A 19,974-nucleotide genomic window follows, 5' to 3' on the forward strand; every position below is an offset into this window, starting at 1 on the left:
TATTACACGATAGTATTCCTTCACCATGGAAGTCAATCGTGAACATTTTTTAAGTACATATTTCATTAGAAAAATTGGTACCCGCCTGCGGAATTCGAACACCGTTGCATCATAAGATACGAATGCACCGTCTTGTCCTTTAGGCCACGATGACAAATGGTTAATGTTAGCATTTATCCAAATCAAAGTACACGCTCGTGTACTTCTCACGGATCGTTTGGAACCTCTGGGTCGGCGGAGGGACTTCGGTTCCCTCTGTATTTTGTACCGTATGTTCCACGGGGAGTGCTCTGAGGAATTGTCCGAAATGATACCGGCATCTCGTTTTTACCATCGCGCCGCTCGCCACCGGAGTAGAGTTCATCCATACTACCTGGAGCCACTGTGGTCATCCACAGTGCGTTTCCAGAGGTCTTTTTTGCCACGTACCATCCGGCTATAGAATGAGCTCCCCTCCACGGTGTTTCCCGAGCGCTATGACATGTCCTTCTTCAAACGAGGCTTGTGGAGAGTATTAAGCGGTAGGCAGTGGCTTGGCTCTGCCCCTGGCATTGCTGAAGTCCATGGGCGACGGTAACCACTCACCATCAGGTGGGCCGTATGCTCGTCTGCCTACAAAGGCAATAAAAAAAAAACTGCCCCTCCTTCGGGGAAGAGCAGCACGTCTTCGTCGCGAAGATAGTACCGGACCTGTCAGTACCAACCATCGTACATACTGCTCGGCAGTGAGGAGTCCTGTCAGGCGATGCCCAATATCTGCGAGTCTACTATGGAGTCCACCATCTCGCATAAGGAGGCAGCGAAACGGAAGAGGCAGAGCCCTAAGATAGGACCCTAAAAACATCCTTCGGCTCGCCCCCAACATCTGCGAACCGACAAGACCTACATACACCCGGTGCGGAAACCTTGTGAAACAGGTTCGGACCCCTGTCGAAAAAAAAAAAATAATAATTCAAAATCAACAACACGACTTCGGTCTTTTATCACATGGTGGGTGCTGACATTCGTCAATGGATTGCTGAGGCTCGTACCTAAGTGGAGCCTGGTTTCCGTAGATCGATGACTTAGGTTGGTGGAAATTTTATTCCGGCCACCCCAGACCCCCAAAGCCACTGTCAGCATTCAGTGATTTCACTAACTAGAGATTGTTGTGTTTGTGTATAATAATGTTCCTAACTAACGATTGTTTCAATTTAGTCATGATACCTTATAGATAAAATCTTAACTGTTTTGTGGTTGGTTGCTTATTAACTGTAGAAGGTTTCGGGCTTGCGGAAACCACCAAAGTCCACATACCAGAAAACACCTTCAGTTTTACTTTTTTGTCCGGCTTATTGGCTTAAATAATTCAAACACATTTAAACTGCACCTTAAAACTGTTTTCCTAAATCATTGTTGACATAATTTATCAGAGTATGATCAACCTTTGTATTTGTTTCAAGTTCATTACTACGTTTCTCGTCGTTTATTTGATTAAGTAAAGCGACACCATGAAGGTTTCTTTTCAAAAAAAAAAATCATTCAACAAATAATAGGAAACTTAATTCTGTTATTTGTTTGTAGTTGTGACTTCTGGCATATCCTTATTTCGTAAAAAGGAATGTGATCGGGAATCGTCTATTTCTATTTTTGATGCATTCCCATCATGAAATGAGGTCAAGGAGGTGAAGGAGTCATATGTCATTTATTGCGGTTAGTTAATGACTCACAAAATGACATTGGACCAGCTTAAGAAATTAAGTAATTATAGCCGAGATCTATATCTTGCCTTAAATTATATTAAGGGCCTGTTACACATAATTACAAATAGAAGTATTATAAAGTGTCAACTAAATCGAAATTGATTTTTAATTGGTTTCATAAAGTGCTCCAAGAGAGAGGCATAAAATAAAATTAATAAAACAAAATTGGAGGCCACATTCTAAAAATTTGTATAAAAAAACAAGGACATTGATTGCATCGTCGAAGATAAGTAGTAGCAATGGGTGGACTTGATATGGTTGTATCAATTATTTCAAACGTAAAAACATCTGGGTATTTTTCGTCCGTAGTTAATTTAGTTTGAGTTGATGGACTCAAATCACAATTACTATACCTGTACATTGTTCACCTATTAAAATCGTCAGACCGTTTCTACAACGATTCAATCATATCTAGTTATATGAATCAAGTTAGTATGCCAAGTAATTTATCTTTTAATAACAATTTTTTCTCTGTACATGTGCTTGAAACTAAACTCCACTTAATCGACTTGACCGAAAATTATTTCATGTCCTTTTTTGTGTATGTTTGAGTTGGCAATTGGTCCTGGATGGGTCAGGCTAAGGTTTCGTATACAGACCAGCGTATACGGGTCCACCTAATGATAAGGGTCACCGTCAAGTGATCATAGACGATAGGATCATCTGAAACAGTACCAGAGAGGATTCTCCGTAGAGCATACGGTACAAAATACGAGAGGAGAATTGGAAAGAATTGGGAGAATTAAAACTTTCCAGATAATTCACGAGAATTGGTCCACCGATAATACGAACAGCCCTCTTCTAGGTGGAGTAAAATGTAGGAATAATAATAACTGGTATTTAGAAGACTCATCTCAAAGCTGACGATCCACCATCGTTACCACCAGTGCGAGCATCCGGACGATGACACTCAGCATGCGCTCGAAGAGTGCCTGCGTTGGGAGCACTCTCGGCGAGATATCGTCGAGCTGCTGGAGAGAGAACTATCCTTGCGGGCTCTGGTCGCCCGCATGTTAGAGGTCTAGAACTAGTGGGAGGCCATGGCCAGGTTTTGTGACCTGGTCATGGCGTTTCGTGAGGCTGCGGAGAGCGAAAGGGAGTGGCATACCTCTTTGGCACATCAGCGTGGAAGGTGGGGTGAGCGGCGCGAGCGTGAAGCTCCCGCTCAGGCCCCAAAGGGGCTGTCGGGTGTCGGATGCGGGGGCGCCCGGTACTGGACTGTCGGTCCGTTGGTGAGGCGGTGCAAGATGGTTTCTGTGCGCCGCCCCGGTGTGTCTCCCATGACGACGAGATATTCCCGGAGACGAAATCCCGTCGTATAATCAAGACGGGTACCGGCGAAGGCGGACTTCCAGCTCGCACTGCGGTAACAGTTCGGTGTGACCGGTGTGGTGGAGCTCGATAGAGTTTAGTCGGTAGTTTTACGAGGCCAGCGCCTCACGCGCCTGTTTCAAGGCGTAGTCTCCTTCGAGAAATTAGGGAAGGTGGAGGACTTTGGCCCCCTCGTCACCTCTTCCTCTCTGAAGGCGCCGGAATCCGACATAATGCGGTCTGTAGCCACCCTCGACCGGGTACCGTATATCCGTAACTAAATTCCCCAACGTTAAGGTTTTCACAATTGTACCTATATAAGTCAGTTTTTATGTAATACAATTGAATCCTCATGTCTTAAGATTCTGAGCTTTTGCAACCTAACTCCTGGTAATCAGGTGGGTATTGTGGTACTGTAATGGCCATCAAATCTCAGCAATATTGAGCTATTAATAATAATAAAGTGACCTAGATAACCTACAACGTTTCTTTAATGTTCATTTACTGAAAATCGCAAGATACAGGAACAAGAGATCTTTCATTATTCAAACAGTTTTGTACGAGCTTTGATTCTATAAATAATTGAACCATTGCCACTTAAATGATATGAATCAATGTGCTCTATTATAAAAACTAAATATAATAGTAATATAACGTCTTTAACTTGTGTATACATATTATCATTGTATGTACGTATATTTTATGTATACTATCGACACGCCATGTTTTATTTATATATTCATGACATACTTTTTTTAAAACTAATTACACAGAAACTAATATCTTCCTGAGATGATTCTTGTCCAGCTATTGGTTTTCTGCAAGAGATCTCTCTCGGTAATTAAATTTCACATTTTTTTTATCAAATCTTAAGCGTTTTTTTTTTAATTGTTTGTTATACAATAAACCATTCTCAATTAGTGTTATAATTTAATCTTGAAATAATGATTATATTTACGGAAACACGGTATCGCCGTTGGCCCCGTAATAAGAAGTTACCGGAACAGCCGAAGTCTTTATACATATTATTAAAATATATTTTTAAAAAATGTAGTGTCTGAGTTCTGTGTCATTTAATACAGTAAATAGGAAAGAGCAACCCTGAAAAGCATATAGCTCATCTTTTTTCCCCTACCTAATCGTCGGTAGCCTAAGGGACTGCTCCAACTACGCATGGTTTTGTAGGTGAGTTCATGGGGCTCAACCTGGCAGAATAGGAAACACTAGCCCTAGCAAGAGCAGCGCTTCGCTATGTATTTATCACCGAATATACTGGTGGAATTTATATTGGTGGTAGGACATCTTCAGAGTCCGCGCGGGTAGGTACCACAACCCTGCCTATTTCTGCCGTGAAGCAGTAATGCGTTTCGGTTTGAAGGGTGGGGCAGCCGTTGCAACTATACCTGAGACCTTAGAACTTATGTCTCAAGGTGGATGGCGCATTTACGTTGTAGATGTCTATGGGCTCCAGTAAACACTTAACACCAGGTGGGCTGTGAGCTCGTCCACCCATCTAAGCAATAAAAAAAAAAAGAATCGGAATCGCGATTCATAATTCAAAATTTCGGGTTCGGATCCAGAATTGCCCTGCTATCGCGGAGCAGCGCCGCCTCGTCATAAAGATAGGACTAGACTCGTCGGTGACGACCGTCGTGGCTACGATGATCGACTTCTGCTAGTCCACCATGCTAGTCTTCTGCTAGTCCACCAGAAGGAAGCGGCGGAACGGGAGAGGGAGAGCACTTCTTTCCTCTCGGTGCCGTGCCGAGTTGGCGTTTAGGGATGGGCGTTCGTCCCTTGTGAGAAGGCAGTCTTCCCACTGTTGGTCACAGAGCAACCTGTAGGGATCGAGTCTGCACTGCGCGCTACCATCACTCTAGTGCACTGGCATCAGGAGGATGAAACGTCACGTTGGCGGCTGCAGTCCGCGATGCAGTCCACGTTGCCATCGTCACTGTAGTCGCCGGGCTTACTGTGAAAGAACAACCCGACCGGCGGTGTATCGCGTTCTGACCCGGTTCAATCGCTACGAGGACCGGTCGGGCGTGCTCGGGGTGGCACCGCGAGTCTGGTTGTAGTGTTGACCGCGGGAACCTCCGTACTCTGCTCATGTTTAGATTCCGTGCGGAAATCGAGCGTTGGGTGAGGGAGTGCAAAGGAAGTCGTTGGATTGAGAGGGCCCTAAAAATATTCTTGGGCCCGCCGTCAGCTCCCAACATCTGTAGACCGTCAAGTCCCCCATACGCCGCGTGCCTCGAAGGCGCGGAAACCTCGTATGAGGTTCAGCTCCCTGCCCTATAGTAAAATTAAAAAAGTATCAGAACGTCAGGACATGAAGTGATTCAGTGTATGGGGTATGCAACTCCAGACGATGGGTAGTACAACCTGCCTATTTTAATCGTAAAACAATCATACGTTGCAGTTTGTAGAACAGACGTTATACCAATATAGATGAGTATTCAATCTCATGTTTCAGAGTGATGTATATCAAATACAGACAGGAACTACGACTTACTAATAAAAATATACTTTAACATTTTATGATAATTCTTCCGTTAATCGTTTAGATTTTAGACTATTATTTCACGTCACGAGCTAGATAACTAATTCTGAAGAGTACCTATCATTATTTCTTTATTCTTCTTTAACTATTTCTTTTTTATGAAATATCTTCTTCTATATAAAATTCTTTAACTATCTATAGTAGTATTTATCATTAATTGAAGCCACCAAAAAAAATTAATACACTTAACAGAGGAATTTATAAAGAAATAAAATTGATTTGAATTGATTGGTAACGGAGACCACTAACACTTACGACACTTCATAGTTTACTACGTAAGTTTGACAAAAAAAGAGACTTTCAACAAAACTAAAACGTTTAAAACAAAAAAATCCATAACAATAAATCCTCAGCTAGACATGCGTAACAAAAGTCGACAATTTACTCGAGTAAGCACAACAATAGGTGTTTTTTAACAAAAAATAATATTGAATTTACGTTAAATTATTTCAGATAAGGAAAAGACGACCGTCCTCGAGAAAGACGTCTACATTATACATGGCGATGAGGAACTAAAAACGTGAGTAAGTACTTTTGGTAGTGCGCTCTAAATGTTTGTATATGCGATACAGATATTCGCGATCTCAATTATCTTAATAAGCTCAGTCGTAATTAAATATAACGTAGACATGAACGAAGAAGACTGCTTTATAGTCAAGATAGGAGACGACGTTAAGGACAGTATGAATCAATCACTGTAAGGGAAACTTACAATATTTTTTTGTAAAAATTTATAAAATTCTAAACGGATATTAACATTACAGGACAGACTTGTCACCTAGTAGCGATACCGAAAAAAAATCCTCAAAGGATAATGTGAAAAATAAAAGTACTTGGCTCCATACCTCGACTCCAACAGTTGTTCATTTTTTGTCATTAATTACTCAAGGTAAGCCATTTTAGATTATTTTTTGTGTGAATTTTGTAGATTTTGATTTAAAATTTTTCACCTTTGCTGAAATAACATTTTTCGTATTTTACAAATAAATGTAGTTAATATAAGTCACCTTAATAATAGTATTTTTAGAGTAACTCAAACATTTGAAATACATGATTTTCTTCCAGCACAAACCCTTTTTATTACTTTAAGCTATTTTTCTGCGATATGTTTTTGAAATAGTAAACGTGAACTGAACCTTGAAACCGTTAATTTTAAAGATAATTCATTTAAATTCCGTTTCATTAAAGTCCGTATTCGTTTTTTTTTTAAATTAAAATAGTCTTGCTCCTTTTATAGGTTATTCAAACCGTTTAGCATTTTCTTTTTACCTTTATTCTATAGCATCCGACTGCCACATAAAATTAGGTAGGCCGTGAGCCCATTCACATACAATAAATAAAAAAATATCAATACACATTTTGACGTGAACATTTGAATACAATATTTTTTATACAATTCCGTTGAATTTAAATTACTATTCTGTATATAAAAGAATGTTTTCAAACATTTCTTTGAACTAATAACTAATAAGGCACTCAAAATAAAATTCAGTATTTTTTTGTTTACTTCTTATTTCACAAAAGACTAAAAAAATTCATTTTATTTGTCTCGGAATTTTCATTAGGCACTACCAGTGGATTCCAGTAGTGATACGTGTACAATAATAATTAAACATGTCTTCAATTACTACGTTTTAAGACAATCAAGGATTCAATTGAAATGACAACGCTCTGCAAAATATTAAGTTTAAAATCTAAAACCACATCTAAAGACGGTAAAGACGGCTAGAGACAAAACAACTTTTCACATAATGTTGTCTATGCTAAAATGTAATTTACGTTTAAATTCCAGTGATACAAACACGCAGTATTCTGTAAATTATGATTATTCAAATGTATGGATGAAATAGTTTTTCGCATATACAAATTCAATTCGTAGAGCCATTAGTATTTTTAATATTAATTTTATGGTCAATATCGTTTTCTTGTTCTTATATTATTATTTTCGACATTTCTAATACTCCACAGCTCTCGTGGATAAGAAGGTCTGACGTGCTTTTATCAAATGAAAATTTCGAACCGAAGAATGACTTGCTATTATTTAAATATGTACGATTATAATGCGCATAATAATAAAGCATGTGTCACATTCGAAATTAATTATGTTTGTACATCTAAAAAATCTCTCAAAATTTTACTTCTATAATGAACGATCGATATAACTAAAAAAAATGATTGCCCTTGTAGGCAGACGAGCATACGGCACAACTGGTGGTGAGTGGTTACCGTCGCCCATGGACTTCAGCAATGCCAGGGACAGAGCCAAGCCGCTGCCTACCGCTTAATACTCTCCACAAGCCTCGTTTGAAGAAGGACATCTCATAGCGCTCGGGAAACACCCTGGAGGGGAGCTCATTCCACAGCCGGATGGTACGTGGCAAAAAAGACCTATGGAAACGCACTGTGCATGACCGCAGTGGCTTCAGGTAGTATGGATGAACTTTACTCCGGTGGCGGGTGGTGCAATGGTAAAAACCAGATCATCACGAGATCACATCATCTCGAACAATTCCTCAGAGCACTCCCCATGGAACATGCAGTACAAAATACTGAGGGAACGGAAGTCTCTCCGCAGACCCAGAGGTTTCAAACGATCCATGATAATGGGATTATCGACAATCCGAACGGCTCTCTTCTGTATGGAGTCAAATGGAAGTAGCTGGAATTTGGGAGTCTCGGCCCAGAAATGGGAGCAGTACTCCACGCGAGGCCGGGCCTGTGTTTTATATAGCAAAAGTCTTTGTCCAGGCGTGAAGTACCGCTTCGCCCTGTTGAGGACTCCGAGCATTTTTGACGCCAATTTGACTTTGCCCTCCAAATGACGCCGAAATGGGACATCGCTAGAAATATCGACCCCAAGTATGATGATGATGATGAGAAAATAGAGGTTTCGACTGTTTATTAAGCTTATCTGGTCTACATAATGGTCTGAAGTCGTTCGTATTGAGCGATGCACCGGTGTTCGAATCCCAGACGGATACAAATTTTTATAATGAAATACGTACTCAATAAATGTTCACGATTGACTTCCACGATGAAGGAATAACATCGTGTAATAAAAATCAAACCCGCAAAATTATAATATGGGTAATTACTGGTGGTAGGAACTCTTGTGAATCCCTGCGGGTAGGTACCACCAACCTGCCCATTTCTGCCGTGAAGCAGTAATGCGTTTCGGTTTGAAGGGTGGGGCAGCCGTTGTAACTATACGAGACCTTAGAAATTATATCTCAAGGTGGGTGGCGCATTTACGTTGTAGACGTCTATGGGCTTCAGTAACCGCTTAACACCAGGTGGGCTGTGAGCTCGTCCACCCATCTAAGCAATAAAAAATATTAGCAATAATTACTATTCCCCAAAACTAAATCAAAATCTACTCTGATAGTTTCATTACGTATTCAAAGGTCGGATTAAATAATATTATATTTAAAACCCTTATCACGTACCTGCTGGAAGAAAGTTCACAAAGAAATAAGCAGTGCCTTTGAGCTTCATTTTCCTATCTATGGTTGTATTTTTGGTAATGCACATAAATTAATAAACAAAAAGAGAGCTAATCAAAATTTTAACTAGCTTCAGGTAAAAAAGATTAAAATTAATTCGTGGCGTATTTTATTTTCCTGATTAAATTAGGACCTTTTATAGAAATCTAATGCTTTCTAACTCGTAGCGAACAAATAGATGTTCAAAAATCAACATTAGTATAAATATGTTACTTAGGCCTTTTAGTTTGGGGGCTACTTTGGCTTGCGTGGGGAGACGGATGGAGTTTGAATGGAAAATGGTTCAAGCCAGCAGTCGTTGTGGTTATCGCATGGAGCAGCGGACAACTCCTACAGAGACTCACTACACTCCCTCCACTTCTGGCCGCCTTACTAACAGGAATCCTTGCAAGAAATTTAGGCTACCTCGATATGCGAGGATACCCACACGTGGACAACTTTTTAAGGTACACTCAAACTACTTTTTCATTACTTTTTGAGTTTATTAAAGGAGATAATGTATTTATTATTATGTATTAGCAAGCGAATTAAATTAGACTATTGATGAAAAAAGGCCTGGACATTGCTAACTGACTCCCAATTGTATTCGAAAATATTTCACAATATATACTCAGTCTGGCCATAAATACTGTTACAATTAAAAATAAACAAAATATTACATTTTAATTTGGAATCTGTGATTTTTATATGATTGCTCATTGAGTTTTCTCATTTTGGCGCCAATACATTGTACAATATATTGCGATATTAAAATGGAGTGGAGTGATAAAGAGAACCGAATCGTTGTGATTGCATTACACAAAGAAGGAATGGAGCCAAATGCAATTTTTAATACGCTTGGTATTAGTAAAATGTTTGTGTACCGGGCTATTAACAGGTGCAATAAGACTTCCTCTGTTTGTAACAGAAAAAGATCTGGCCGTCCACGTAGTGTTCGTACGAAAAAGGTGGTCAAAGCAGTAAGGGAAAGAATTCAAAGAAATCCTGTCTGAAAGCAAAAGATTTTATCTCGGGAGATGAAGGTAGCACCTAGAACCATATCGCGTATTTTAAAAGATGACTTAGGACTTGCAGCCTACAAGAGACGTACTGGTCATTTCTTAACTGATAATTTAAAAGAGAATAGGGTGGTAAAATCGAAACAACTACTGAAGCAGTACGCAAAGGGAGGTAATAGAAAAATTTTGTTTACGGATGAGAAAATTTTTACTATTGAGCAACATTTTAACAAAAAAAAGACCGTATTTATGCTCAAAGCTCTAAGGAAGCTTCCCAATTAGTCGACAGAGTGTAACGTAGGCACTATCCGACTTCAGTGATGGTTTGGTGGGGTATTAGCTATGAAGGAGTGACTGAGCCATACTTTTGTGAAAAAGGTATCAAAACATCGGCACAAGTGTATCAAGATACCATTCTTGAGAAGGTAATGAAGCCCCTTAACAACACCATGTTCAATAATCAAGAATGGTCCTTCCCGCATGACTCGGCGCCAGGTCATAAAGCTCGGTCTACGCAGTCTTGGTTGGAAACGAACGTTTCGGACTTCATCAGAGCTGAAGACTGGCCGTCGTCTAGTCCCGATCTTAATCCGCTAGATTATGATTTATGGTCAGTTTTAGAAAGTACGGCTTGCTCTAAACGCCATGATAATTTGGAGTCCCTAAAACAATCCGTACAATTGGCAGTGAAAAATTTTCCCATGGAAAGAGTGCGTGCTTCTATAACTGGCCTCAAAGTTTAAATTAACGTTGTATTGCAGTCAATGGAGACCACTTCGAATAAGCTTTTTATACTTTAAATTGTTTTATATTTATGTATTAAACTAACACACTGCAAAAGTAATAAATGTTATTTGCTATATATATATTTTTTTTATTTTCAATTGTAACAGTATTTATGGCCAGACTAAGTACATATTTAAAGTATGTATAACGTGAACATACGTCCCGCTTTGGGCGGGATTGTCCCGCTTTCAGGCTGTCCGTCCCGCTGTCCCCTACGAGAACAAAAATGTCTCCCGCTTTCATTTATCTGTTGTGCGTGTGTTTATTAGAAACTTACCGGATACTTATCCCAAATCCTTATTGTATTACAAAATACTAAATACATACTAAAGTAACTCTAATTTTGCTGTAGAAAATTAGTTTTTTGTTGCGAAATTATTTATAAACTAGCGACCCGCCCTCGCTTCGCTTCGGAAACATTAAAACACACATGAAACAAAAAAAAAAAAAAAATTAAAAAAGGTAGCCTATGTTCATCAGGGACAATGTCGGCTTCTAATGGAAAAAGAATTTTTCAAATCGGTCCAGTAGTTTCGGAGCCTATTCGAAACAAACAAACAAACAAATCTTTCCTCTTTATAATATTAGTATAGATATAGATTATTTTAAGGGCAAGTTGGTTGTAAGGATTAAGATGTCAGTGAGGGTAAGATACCATATAAAATTATTTCAAGTCATTTTTAAACCATATTTTTTATTTTGCACTTAAATATTACATCTTACCTCGACATACCCTTTAAGATGTATATTTATTTATATACGAAATTCCGTAGGCGTTCCGCTTTGACACGAAAAAAACTGGTCACGTTAATTATGTACTACGTTTTCATGCTGAATATATTAGTATGGTCCTAGTTTTCGATAATTTCTAAAAAAAATAGAAAGGCTTGATTGACAAGCTAGTCTGTTGTATTCTGAGGCCTTATCTGTTGTGCAATTTGATATTTTAGACATTCAAATAACTGGAAACTCTTGAAATAACATCACAACGTGGATGCCGCAACTCAACTTTCGGTTTACATGAGACCGAAAACTCATTAGTGTTGTCTCAGCTTTTAAACAGAAACGTATGACTACTTCGCGACAAAAATAATAAGACGGTAGTACATACCGACCTTAAAAAACGCCCTACCAACAAAATTATGTCCGAGCCCTTGAGTTCACCCGGCCTTGTGAATCGGGTACGATCTCCGACACAGAAAAAAAAATATTCTAAAATGTTCAATAATAATAATAATATTAACACATAATAAAAATAAAAAAAATACAAGTAACGTATAGATTATACGAGTATATTATTACAAAATAACAACTACAAATCTTTTTAGAGAAATTTGTATTTGGAGCTTGGATGCACTTGTTTTTATCTCGTTTATGTGTTTCCAGTAACAATAACACAGGAGAAAATCTTTAGTTTTGGGGGCACTAAAATCGACGTAATGACTTGATCTACAATTACTTCCATATATATCAGCAATGTATTTGCAGATAAAACCGCTTCCTGTTTTTTTTTTGTGTGCCGGTTAGCTTCCTCTCTTTCAATTATTTTTCAAATTAACGAACGTAAATACTATGCGGATGCCGATTGCGACTTAGTGTCACGTAGTAAATTTAAAAAAACTTTTATACGTTTTGCGCTAAATAAACAAAAAGCAATATAATTGTGAGTAACGTGTAAGCAGCTACTAGCTACACGACACTGGTGATATTTTTTTTAAATCGCCTACAAATAAAGATTTACATCGTGATAAGAATAGTTTGTCTAAATATTGTTTTTCGTTTTGTAGGAAAATTTACCCAGTGATAATTCTTGGCAAGTCATCTCTGAGTTGGGACTTAAAATTTATGAAGGCCAACTGGCGTCAAGTTGCCAGCCTCGGTGCAGTACCCTGGACCGCTGAAGTTCTGACTCTCGCGACATGCACGCGGTACTTCCTCCATTATCCGTGGGTTTGGGGTAAGCAGGACCAACTTGTTATAATGGCAGATTGTGATTTTGACTTCCTGCCGAGACTTCCCAACAGACTTTACCCAAGTTACATTTTTATTAATACTTTCTAGACTTTCAAGAAATAAGGTTCTATGTGTATGAGGGATACGAATTTATTATTGCATCTGTAGACAGATAAGCATAAGGTCCACCTGTTCATGAATGGTCCCCATTACTCATGGACATCTGAAGTGCTAGGGGTACAGTCAAGCCTTCGCTTGGCGCTGAGGGTTCTCCTTAAACCTCGTTTTAAGAAAAATATACCATAGTGCTGAGGAAACACCGTGGTGAAACGCTCATTCCGCATCCTACAATAGCTAGTCAATAGATGGCTATTGCCACTCAGATACCCGCACTCCAAAATTAATAAACATAAGCATTACCATCGAAAAATCATAATATAAATTGTTAACTGAAATGGACTCGACATTCTATGATACGATTCAATAATGCGTCACAAAACACTCGTGATAAAATAAAAATCTGTCACGAAAATCGAATACAATGCCGATTACGATCGCGCTTTTGTATGGCCTCAACTCAATAAATCTCGGTGCGAGGCTGGTTTTGTCAAGATTTCAATGAATTTTCACCGCACTAAAGGCTTATGCGGCGCCCTGTGAGCGCATACTTTGCACAAGACACCTGTAATTACATACACGAACTGATTTCAATGAAAGCGTTAAACCGAACCAGTTGTGGCTTTTTCAATTGGTTAGTTTTAATATTTTATTTTCTTTAACAAACTGATTATAAACAGAGATTGTTTTTTAATGGATGAGCAAGCTTCTTTCCCCCTTTTATTAAGTGGTTATCACAACACAGGTTATTGTATAGTGTCGTGACGGGTTTTTCAAAGTGGCAGTGTTCGCATAGTTCACTTACGTCAGTTAAATTTTCTACATGTACCGTTTCATCAAATTCAATCTTCTATTTTCCTTTTTTTTTTTATTGCGTTTGTAGGCAGATGAGCATACGGCCCACCTGATGGTAAGTGGTCACCGTCGCTCATGGACGTCAGCAATGCCAGGGGCAGAGCCAAGCCGCTACCTACCATAAAGTACTCTCCGCAAGCCTCGTTTGAAGAAGGACATGTCATAGCGCTCGGAAAACACCGTGGAGGGGAGTTCATTCCAAAGCCGGATGGTACGTGGCAAAAAAGATCTTTGGAAACGCACTGTCGATGAACGCAGCGGTTCCAGATAATATGGATGAACTCTGCTCCGATGGCGGGAGGTGCGTGGATAAAAAGGAGATGAGGGAATCATCTCGAATAATTCCTCAGAGCATTCCCCATGGACCATGCGGTATAAAACACAGAGAGAACCGAAGTCCCTCCGTAGACCCAGAGGTTCCAAGCGATCCGCGAGAGCAGGACTATCGACCATCCGAACAGCCCGTTTCTGTATGGAGTCAAATGGAAGTAGCTGGTATTTGGGAGCCCCAGCCCAGAGGTGAGAGCAGTACTCCACGCGAGGTCGGACCTGCGCTTTATAAAGCGCAAGTCTCTGTCCAGGCGTGAAATACCGCTTCGCTCTGTTGAGAACTCCCAACATTTTAGAGGCCAATTTGGCTTTACCTTCCAAATGACTCCGAAACTGGACATTGCTCGAAATATCGACCCCCAGAATCCCGATACTCGCGGAAAGCTGCAGGGATACTCCTTGAAATTCCGGCGCCATGACAAAAGGGTCCTTCTTCGCAGTGAACGAGCAAACCTGTGTCTTCAATGGGTTGAACTGAACTAATTTCAGTTCACCCCACTTGGAGACCCGCCCCAGAGAGTTCTCCACTTCAGACACAAGTTTTAATCGCCTCTCGTGTACAACGCTTCGAGAGAGACTCTGATGGCCGATATATCGCGCATCCCCCGTGCTATCATCCGCATAGCAATGCATGCCATCAATAGATAGCATGTCATTGATATACAGTATGAAAAGCGTGGGGGAGAGCACCGAACCTTGTGGAATACCAGCGTTGATGGTCATGGTATCGGAGCAGCAGCCGTCGACGACAACTGTGATGCTCCGTCCATCCAAAAAGCTAGCGATCCACTTGCAGTCTCTCAGGGATCCCGTAAGCTGGAAGCTTCGATAGAAGTGCCCTATGTCAGACCCTGTCGAAGGCCTTCGCGATGTCAAGGCTCACAGCGAGAGCCTCGCCCTTGCTTTCCAAGGCTTCAGCCCATTTATGTGTGAGGTATACAAGAAGATCGCCAGCTGAGCGACCATGACGGAAACCGTACTGCCGGTCACTGATCAGCTGCCGATCCTCAAGATACTTAAGAAGTTGGAAGTTTATGATTCGCTCCATCACCTTGGAAAGCAAGGAAGTTATCGCGATAGGTTTGTAATTCGAAAATTTGAAATGCTTTTTGATAGAAAAATAACTCTTTCACAGGTATTCTCCTAGGGTCTATCTACGCATCTTTGTCTTGTGCCGTTGTGATGCCCTCAGTATTAAAAGTTGGGACTAGTCCAGATAGGACCCACAACTGGCCTCAGTTGTGCTCGACTGCTGGCGGAATCGATACTGCACTCAGCGTTGGAGTATATGGGATCGTTTATAGCTACATTTTCAGTGATGTGCACGATGCTTATCGATATACTAAAGTGAGTTTTTTTAATTCTATATTAGGCCAGACGAGCTCACTTTTTTATTTATTTATTGCTTAGATGGGTGGACGAGCTCACAGCCCACCTGGTGTTAAGTAGTTACTGGAGCCCATAGACATTCACAACGTAAATGCGCCACCCACCTTGAGATACAAGTTCTAAGGTCTCAAGTATAATTACAACGGCTGCCCTACCCTTCAAACCGAAACGCATTACTGCTTCACGGCAGAAATAAGCAGGGTAGTGGTACCCACCCGCGCGGACTCACAAGAGGTCCTACCACCAGTAGATATCTTTTGTAAAGTAGTCATATTTGAGTTGGGTCCCGTGTCTCAAGTGATGTCCACAGTGATAGCAATCTGCCCTTGACTAAGCTTCGATCAGGTCAACTACTTCCCGATGAAACCAGTGCTTGATCAGTATCTGCAAACTATAACTTTGCGGGTTTCATTTTTATTATACGATGTTATTCCTTCACCGTGGAAGTCAATCGTGAACATTTGTTGAGTACGTATTTCATTACAAAAATTGGTACCCGCCTGCGGGATTCGAACACCGGTGCATTGCTTCAACACGAATGCACCGGACGTCTTATTCGTTAGGCCACGACGACTACAAACAACAAATTTACTTCATAATTTCATTACTCAACTAGTACTAGAACTAGACTACGAAAATCAGCATGCCACACAGAAGCAATTCACACCTATAAATTTAAGAATCGATGTGTGTGTATTAATTCCCTAGAGACTCTGAGACGGGTGGTGTCAAAGTTAAAGTGAAATCAAAGCTGGTCAACAAAGCAGGCCGAAATTGACTAATCTATACTAATATTATAAAGAGGAAAGATTTGTTTGTTTGTTTGTTTCGAATAGGCTCCGAAACTACTGGACCGATTTGAAAAATTCTTTTTCCATTAGAAGCCGACATTGTCCCTGATGAACATAGGCTACTTTTTTTTAAATTTTTTTTTTTTTTTCATGTGTGTTTTAATGTTTCCGAAGCGAAGCGAGGGCGGGTCGCTAGTATAGATATATGATTATAATCAATAATACCTAACCTTCTCATAACATAACATAAAAAATATGGCAGCTATCATATTCATATTCCGAAGTTCTATGTCATATAACTAACTATAATATTATGTAAAGCTTTAGCACAATTTAAATATATAATATATTCCCAAAATTTTCACTATCTTATGAGATAAGTATTTTTTTTATTACTAGCTGACCCGGCAGACTTCGTAGTGCCTCAGTCGATAAACAAAAGACCTAAACTTTTGTATAAAATAAAAGGATAAACAAAATTGTTATTTTCATTTAATTCCGAGCAATTTCATATCTATCTACCTTTTAAACCTTCTCTGGACTTCCACAAATAATTCAAAACCAAAATTAACCAAATAGGTAGGGCCGTTCTCGAGTTTTAGCGAGACTAACGAGCAGCAATTCATTTTTATGTATATAGATTAGATGATTTGTTTATGGTTCCAAATTCATTTTTTTGTTATTGTTAACTTATCACAAAGTTTCCATTTTGGCGCGGAGTTGAGGTACATCTATTATTTAGATTAAATGTAAATCAAACTTCGAACAAAGAGTTTCTCTTAAACATCGCCAATGGAATTTTGTTTTCGGAGTCACTGATACAGAGGCTTACGGTGAATCAACTTAATCAAAAATACCTCTTTATGAATGAGGAAAAAAATACTTTCAATAGCGGATGTCATAGCAGATTTGCCTTTTTCTAATAGTTCATCAATGTCTGCAACTAAAGTTAAATTTGTAAAAGTGAAGGAAATAGTGACAAATAATCCTCATTCATGTTGAAGAATGAAAGCTGCCGAACTTTCTGTGTCTCAATGGTCGATCCGTACCATCTTAAATAATCACTTGCATATGAAACATGCTACCCCTAGGCTAGTCCCAAAAGACCTGAATTTTCTCCAAAAACTAAGGCATTGCATAACCATCGCTGAGGACATAAAAGAGTTAATCCGTCCCAACATTCATCAAACGCATTGTCACTAATGTGAAGACGCAAACTAGTCAGCAAACTTCGGAGTGACGCGTTCCAACTGAACCGAAACCGACAAAGCATGCTAAAGTTGATCAAACGTCCAAATCATGTTGTCTTATGTATTTCTTTAACTATCGCGTTACTCTACTATCGGAATACTTGCCGGAAGGTCAAACGGTAAATAAAGAATATTATTTGAGGGTTATGCGACGATTAAGCAAGCAAATTCGACGAAAGAGGCCAGTCAAACTTGTGAAAAGAATATTCTTGAATTTTCACACCACGATACTGCGCCTTCGCATAAGGCCATAAGTGTGAAAGAATTTAAGAAACAGAAAGAAGAAGACTTCTTTCTTTTCCTTAAATACCCGTTTTCATTCAGTAGAAGACATAAAGGAGAATTCGGGACGAGAATAAAACTTAATTCCGGAAAAAGCGTTTAAAAATGTTTTGGTGATTGGATTATTCGTTGATAAGTGTATAGTTTCTGAAGAAACATACTTTGAGGGTCATAAAGTAAATTTGAATTTGAATAACTATCACTTTGTGTATTATTAATCATACTAGTAGTTAGATAGAATACTAGAAATACTAGTTTGAGGGTCTTGTCCAATATAGAACGTAAATGAACCGAAATTAAAATTAATAAGGGTGCAAAAAAGACTCTGCCTTAGTACATATTTTCTCTGCAGGAATAGTAATCATTGTAATGGCATTAGCATGTGTACTGGTATAGCACGTGACATTTAGCCTTCTAAAGCTAATTCTAATTAGTCTGCTGACTTTCTCGCTGGATCTTCTAAGCGGACTGCGATTCCAGTCCGGTAGTAGATGTGCTCGTGAAGCATCTGGCCAGATTTAGGTATCTTACGAGGCGCTCGGACAGTTTTTAACAAACCCAATTCCCCGTGACTACGCCGGTATTCGCAAATTCGTCTTGATGAAGCTTATAGCATCAACGATCCTCCCATCGAAAAGCAATTCGTTTAAATTGACTTATATTTTGGTTTAGGGTTCGCCAACATACGTGTAATCGTATTTAACAGAATTACCCCATAATTACTAGAAGTCGTGCGTTACAGGTGGCGTTGACCTTATTCGTTGGGGTCGCTATGGGTACCGCTTGGGGCAGTCTCGCAAAATTGATGCCTCACTCTCGAGACCCCTACGTTACTGAATTGAGGGTTCTCTTCGTGTTACTCGGTGGACTGTTTGGAAACTTTTTGACGCTGCACTTGGGTTGGGGCGGCGCTGGTGAGTACAACGTTATAAATTTGATATGTATCGCTTATTTTAATTTTATTGAAGATAGCTTAATAAAAATGAAGCATTTTAATAATCATAGATATGCGTCAGCCAAGTATCTCATTTTTTTCTGAAAGCGAAAATGTTGACGAGTGCTTACTCAAGCAGGCAGTGAATTTTTGCGAGAATTGGTGTAAAACACATTACGTGTCTGTTGTTAAATTGTTGGAGTTAGTGTTAATATAATAAACTCTATTGTTTCGATGTAATAATATTTGTAAATAACAATTCAATTGATAACCCCTCCTTCTCTTTGAGGTCGATTAATGAGCAGACTTCTGATTATTATTCTTAAGGTTATCTTTTCTTTTTTCGTGAATCTACAAATATTACAAACAAATTTGTATTCAAGAGAACAACAAGAATAAAATTAGATTGACTACGTCATTTTGTACATACATAACATGCCTATGGTCTACCACTCAATGTGAAGTATTCGTAAGCTAAATATGCACTCTTCCGATATTTGATAGGTCTAGTACTATAACATAATCCTCCTCAAATAATTGTCTGTTGTTTAACATATACTCTTTTTTTTTTATAGCTTAGATGGGTGGACGATCTCACAGCCCACCTGGTGTTAAGTGGTTACTGGAGCCCATAGACATCTACAACGTAAATACGCCACCCACCTTGAGATACAAGTTCTAAAGTCTCAGTAAAATTACAACGGCCGCCCCACCCTTCAAACCGAAACGCATTACTGCGTCACGGCAGAAATAGGCAAAGCGGTGGTACCTATCCGCGCGGACTCACAAGTGGTCCTACCACCAGTATAATATATACTCACTTCGTTTCTTCCTCTTAATCCGAAAATAATTGATTAAGATAGCATTAATGTTCACGACCATGGTCCTGATACCCTAAGAAGGCGACTGAAATGCGGTTAGTGCTCTGTTGATCGATTGTGGTAATCAATCATAGTCGCTATGGAAACCAAACGAAATCTTGCGACTTGGATATTAGTCGGTCAAAAACCATGATTTACGTCAACTTGAAGATAACAATTGCAAACCACATAATAATATCGTTTTTTCGCATTAAAAGTGTACAATTTCCAAAAATATTCGAAATTGAGTTAATATGCGGAATCATTTGGTATCACTAATATTTTTCTCATAAACTGCCAAAAGAGCATA

General features: G+C 39.3%; 1 protein-coding gene across 2 annotated transcripts in view; it reads left to right on the top strand.

Annotated features, from left to right (window-relative positions):
* The window catches only part of LOC114251785 (sodium/hydrogen exchanger 9B2), a 52,915-nt gene that overhangs the window by 21,206 nt on the left and 11,735 nt on the right, over nt 1-19,974 (top strand). Inside the window, exons 3-8 of one of the 2 annotated variants that reach the window (XM_089727026.1) lie at nt 6,070-6,136; nt 6,381-6,505; nt 9,337-9,565; nt 12,691-12,860; nt 15,294-15,505; nt 18,613-18,784. In XM_089727026.1, coding sequence (XP_089583152.1) covers nt 6,070-6,136; nt 6,381-6,505; nt 9,337-9,565; nt 12,691-12,860; nt 15,294-15,505; nt 18,613-18,784 — 975 coding nt within the window. Of the gene's footprint in view, nt 1-6,069; nt 6,137-6,191; nt 6,314-6,380; nt 6,506-9,336; nt 9,566-12,690; nt 12,861-15,293; nt 15,506-18,612; nt 18,785-19,974 lie in introns of those variants that run through there. The other variant, XM_089727027.1, reaches the window with a different exon arrangement.

This window comes from Bombyx mandarina, chromosome 04 (assembly GCF_030267445.1).
Source record: "Bombyx mandarina strain Sakado chromosome 04, ASM3026744v2".
Classification (NCBI taxonomy): domain Eukaryota; kingdom Metazoa; phylum Arthropoda; class Insecta; order Lepidoptera; family Bombycidae; genus Bombyx; species Bombyx mandarina.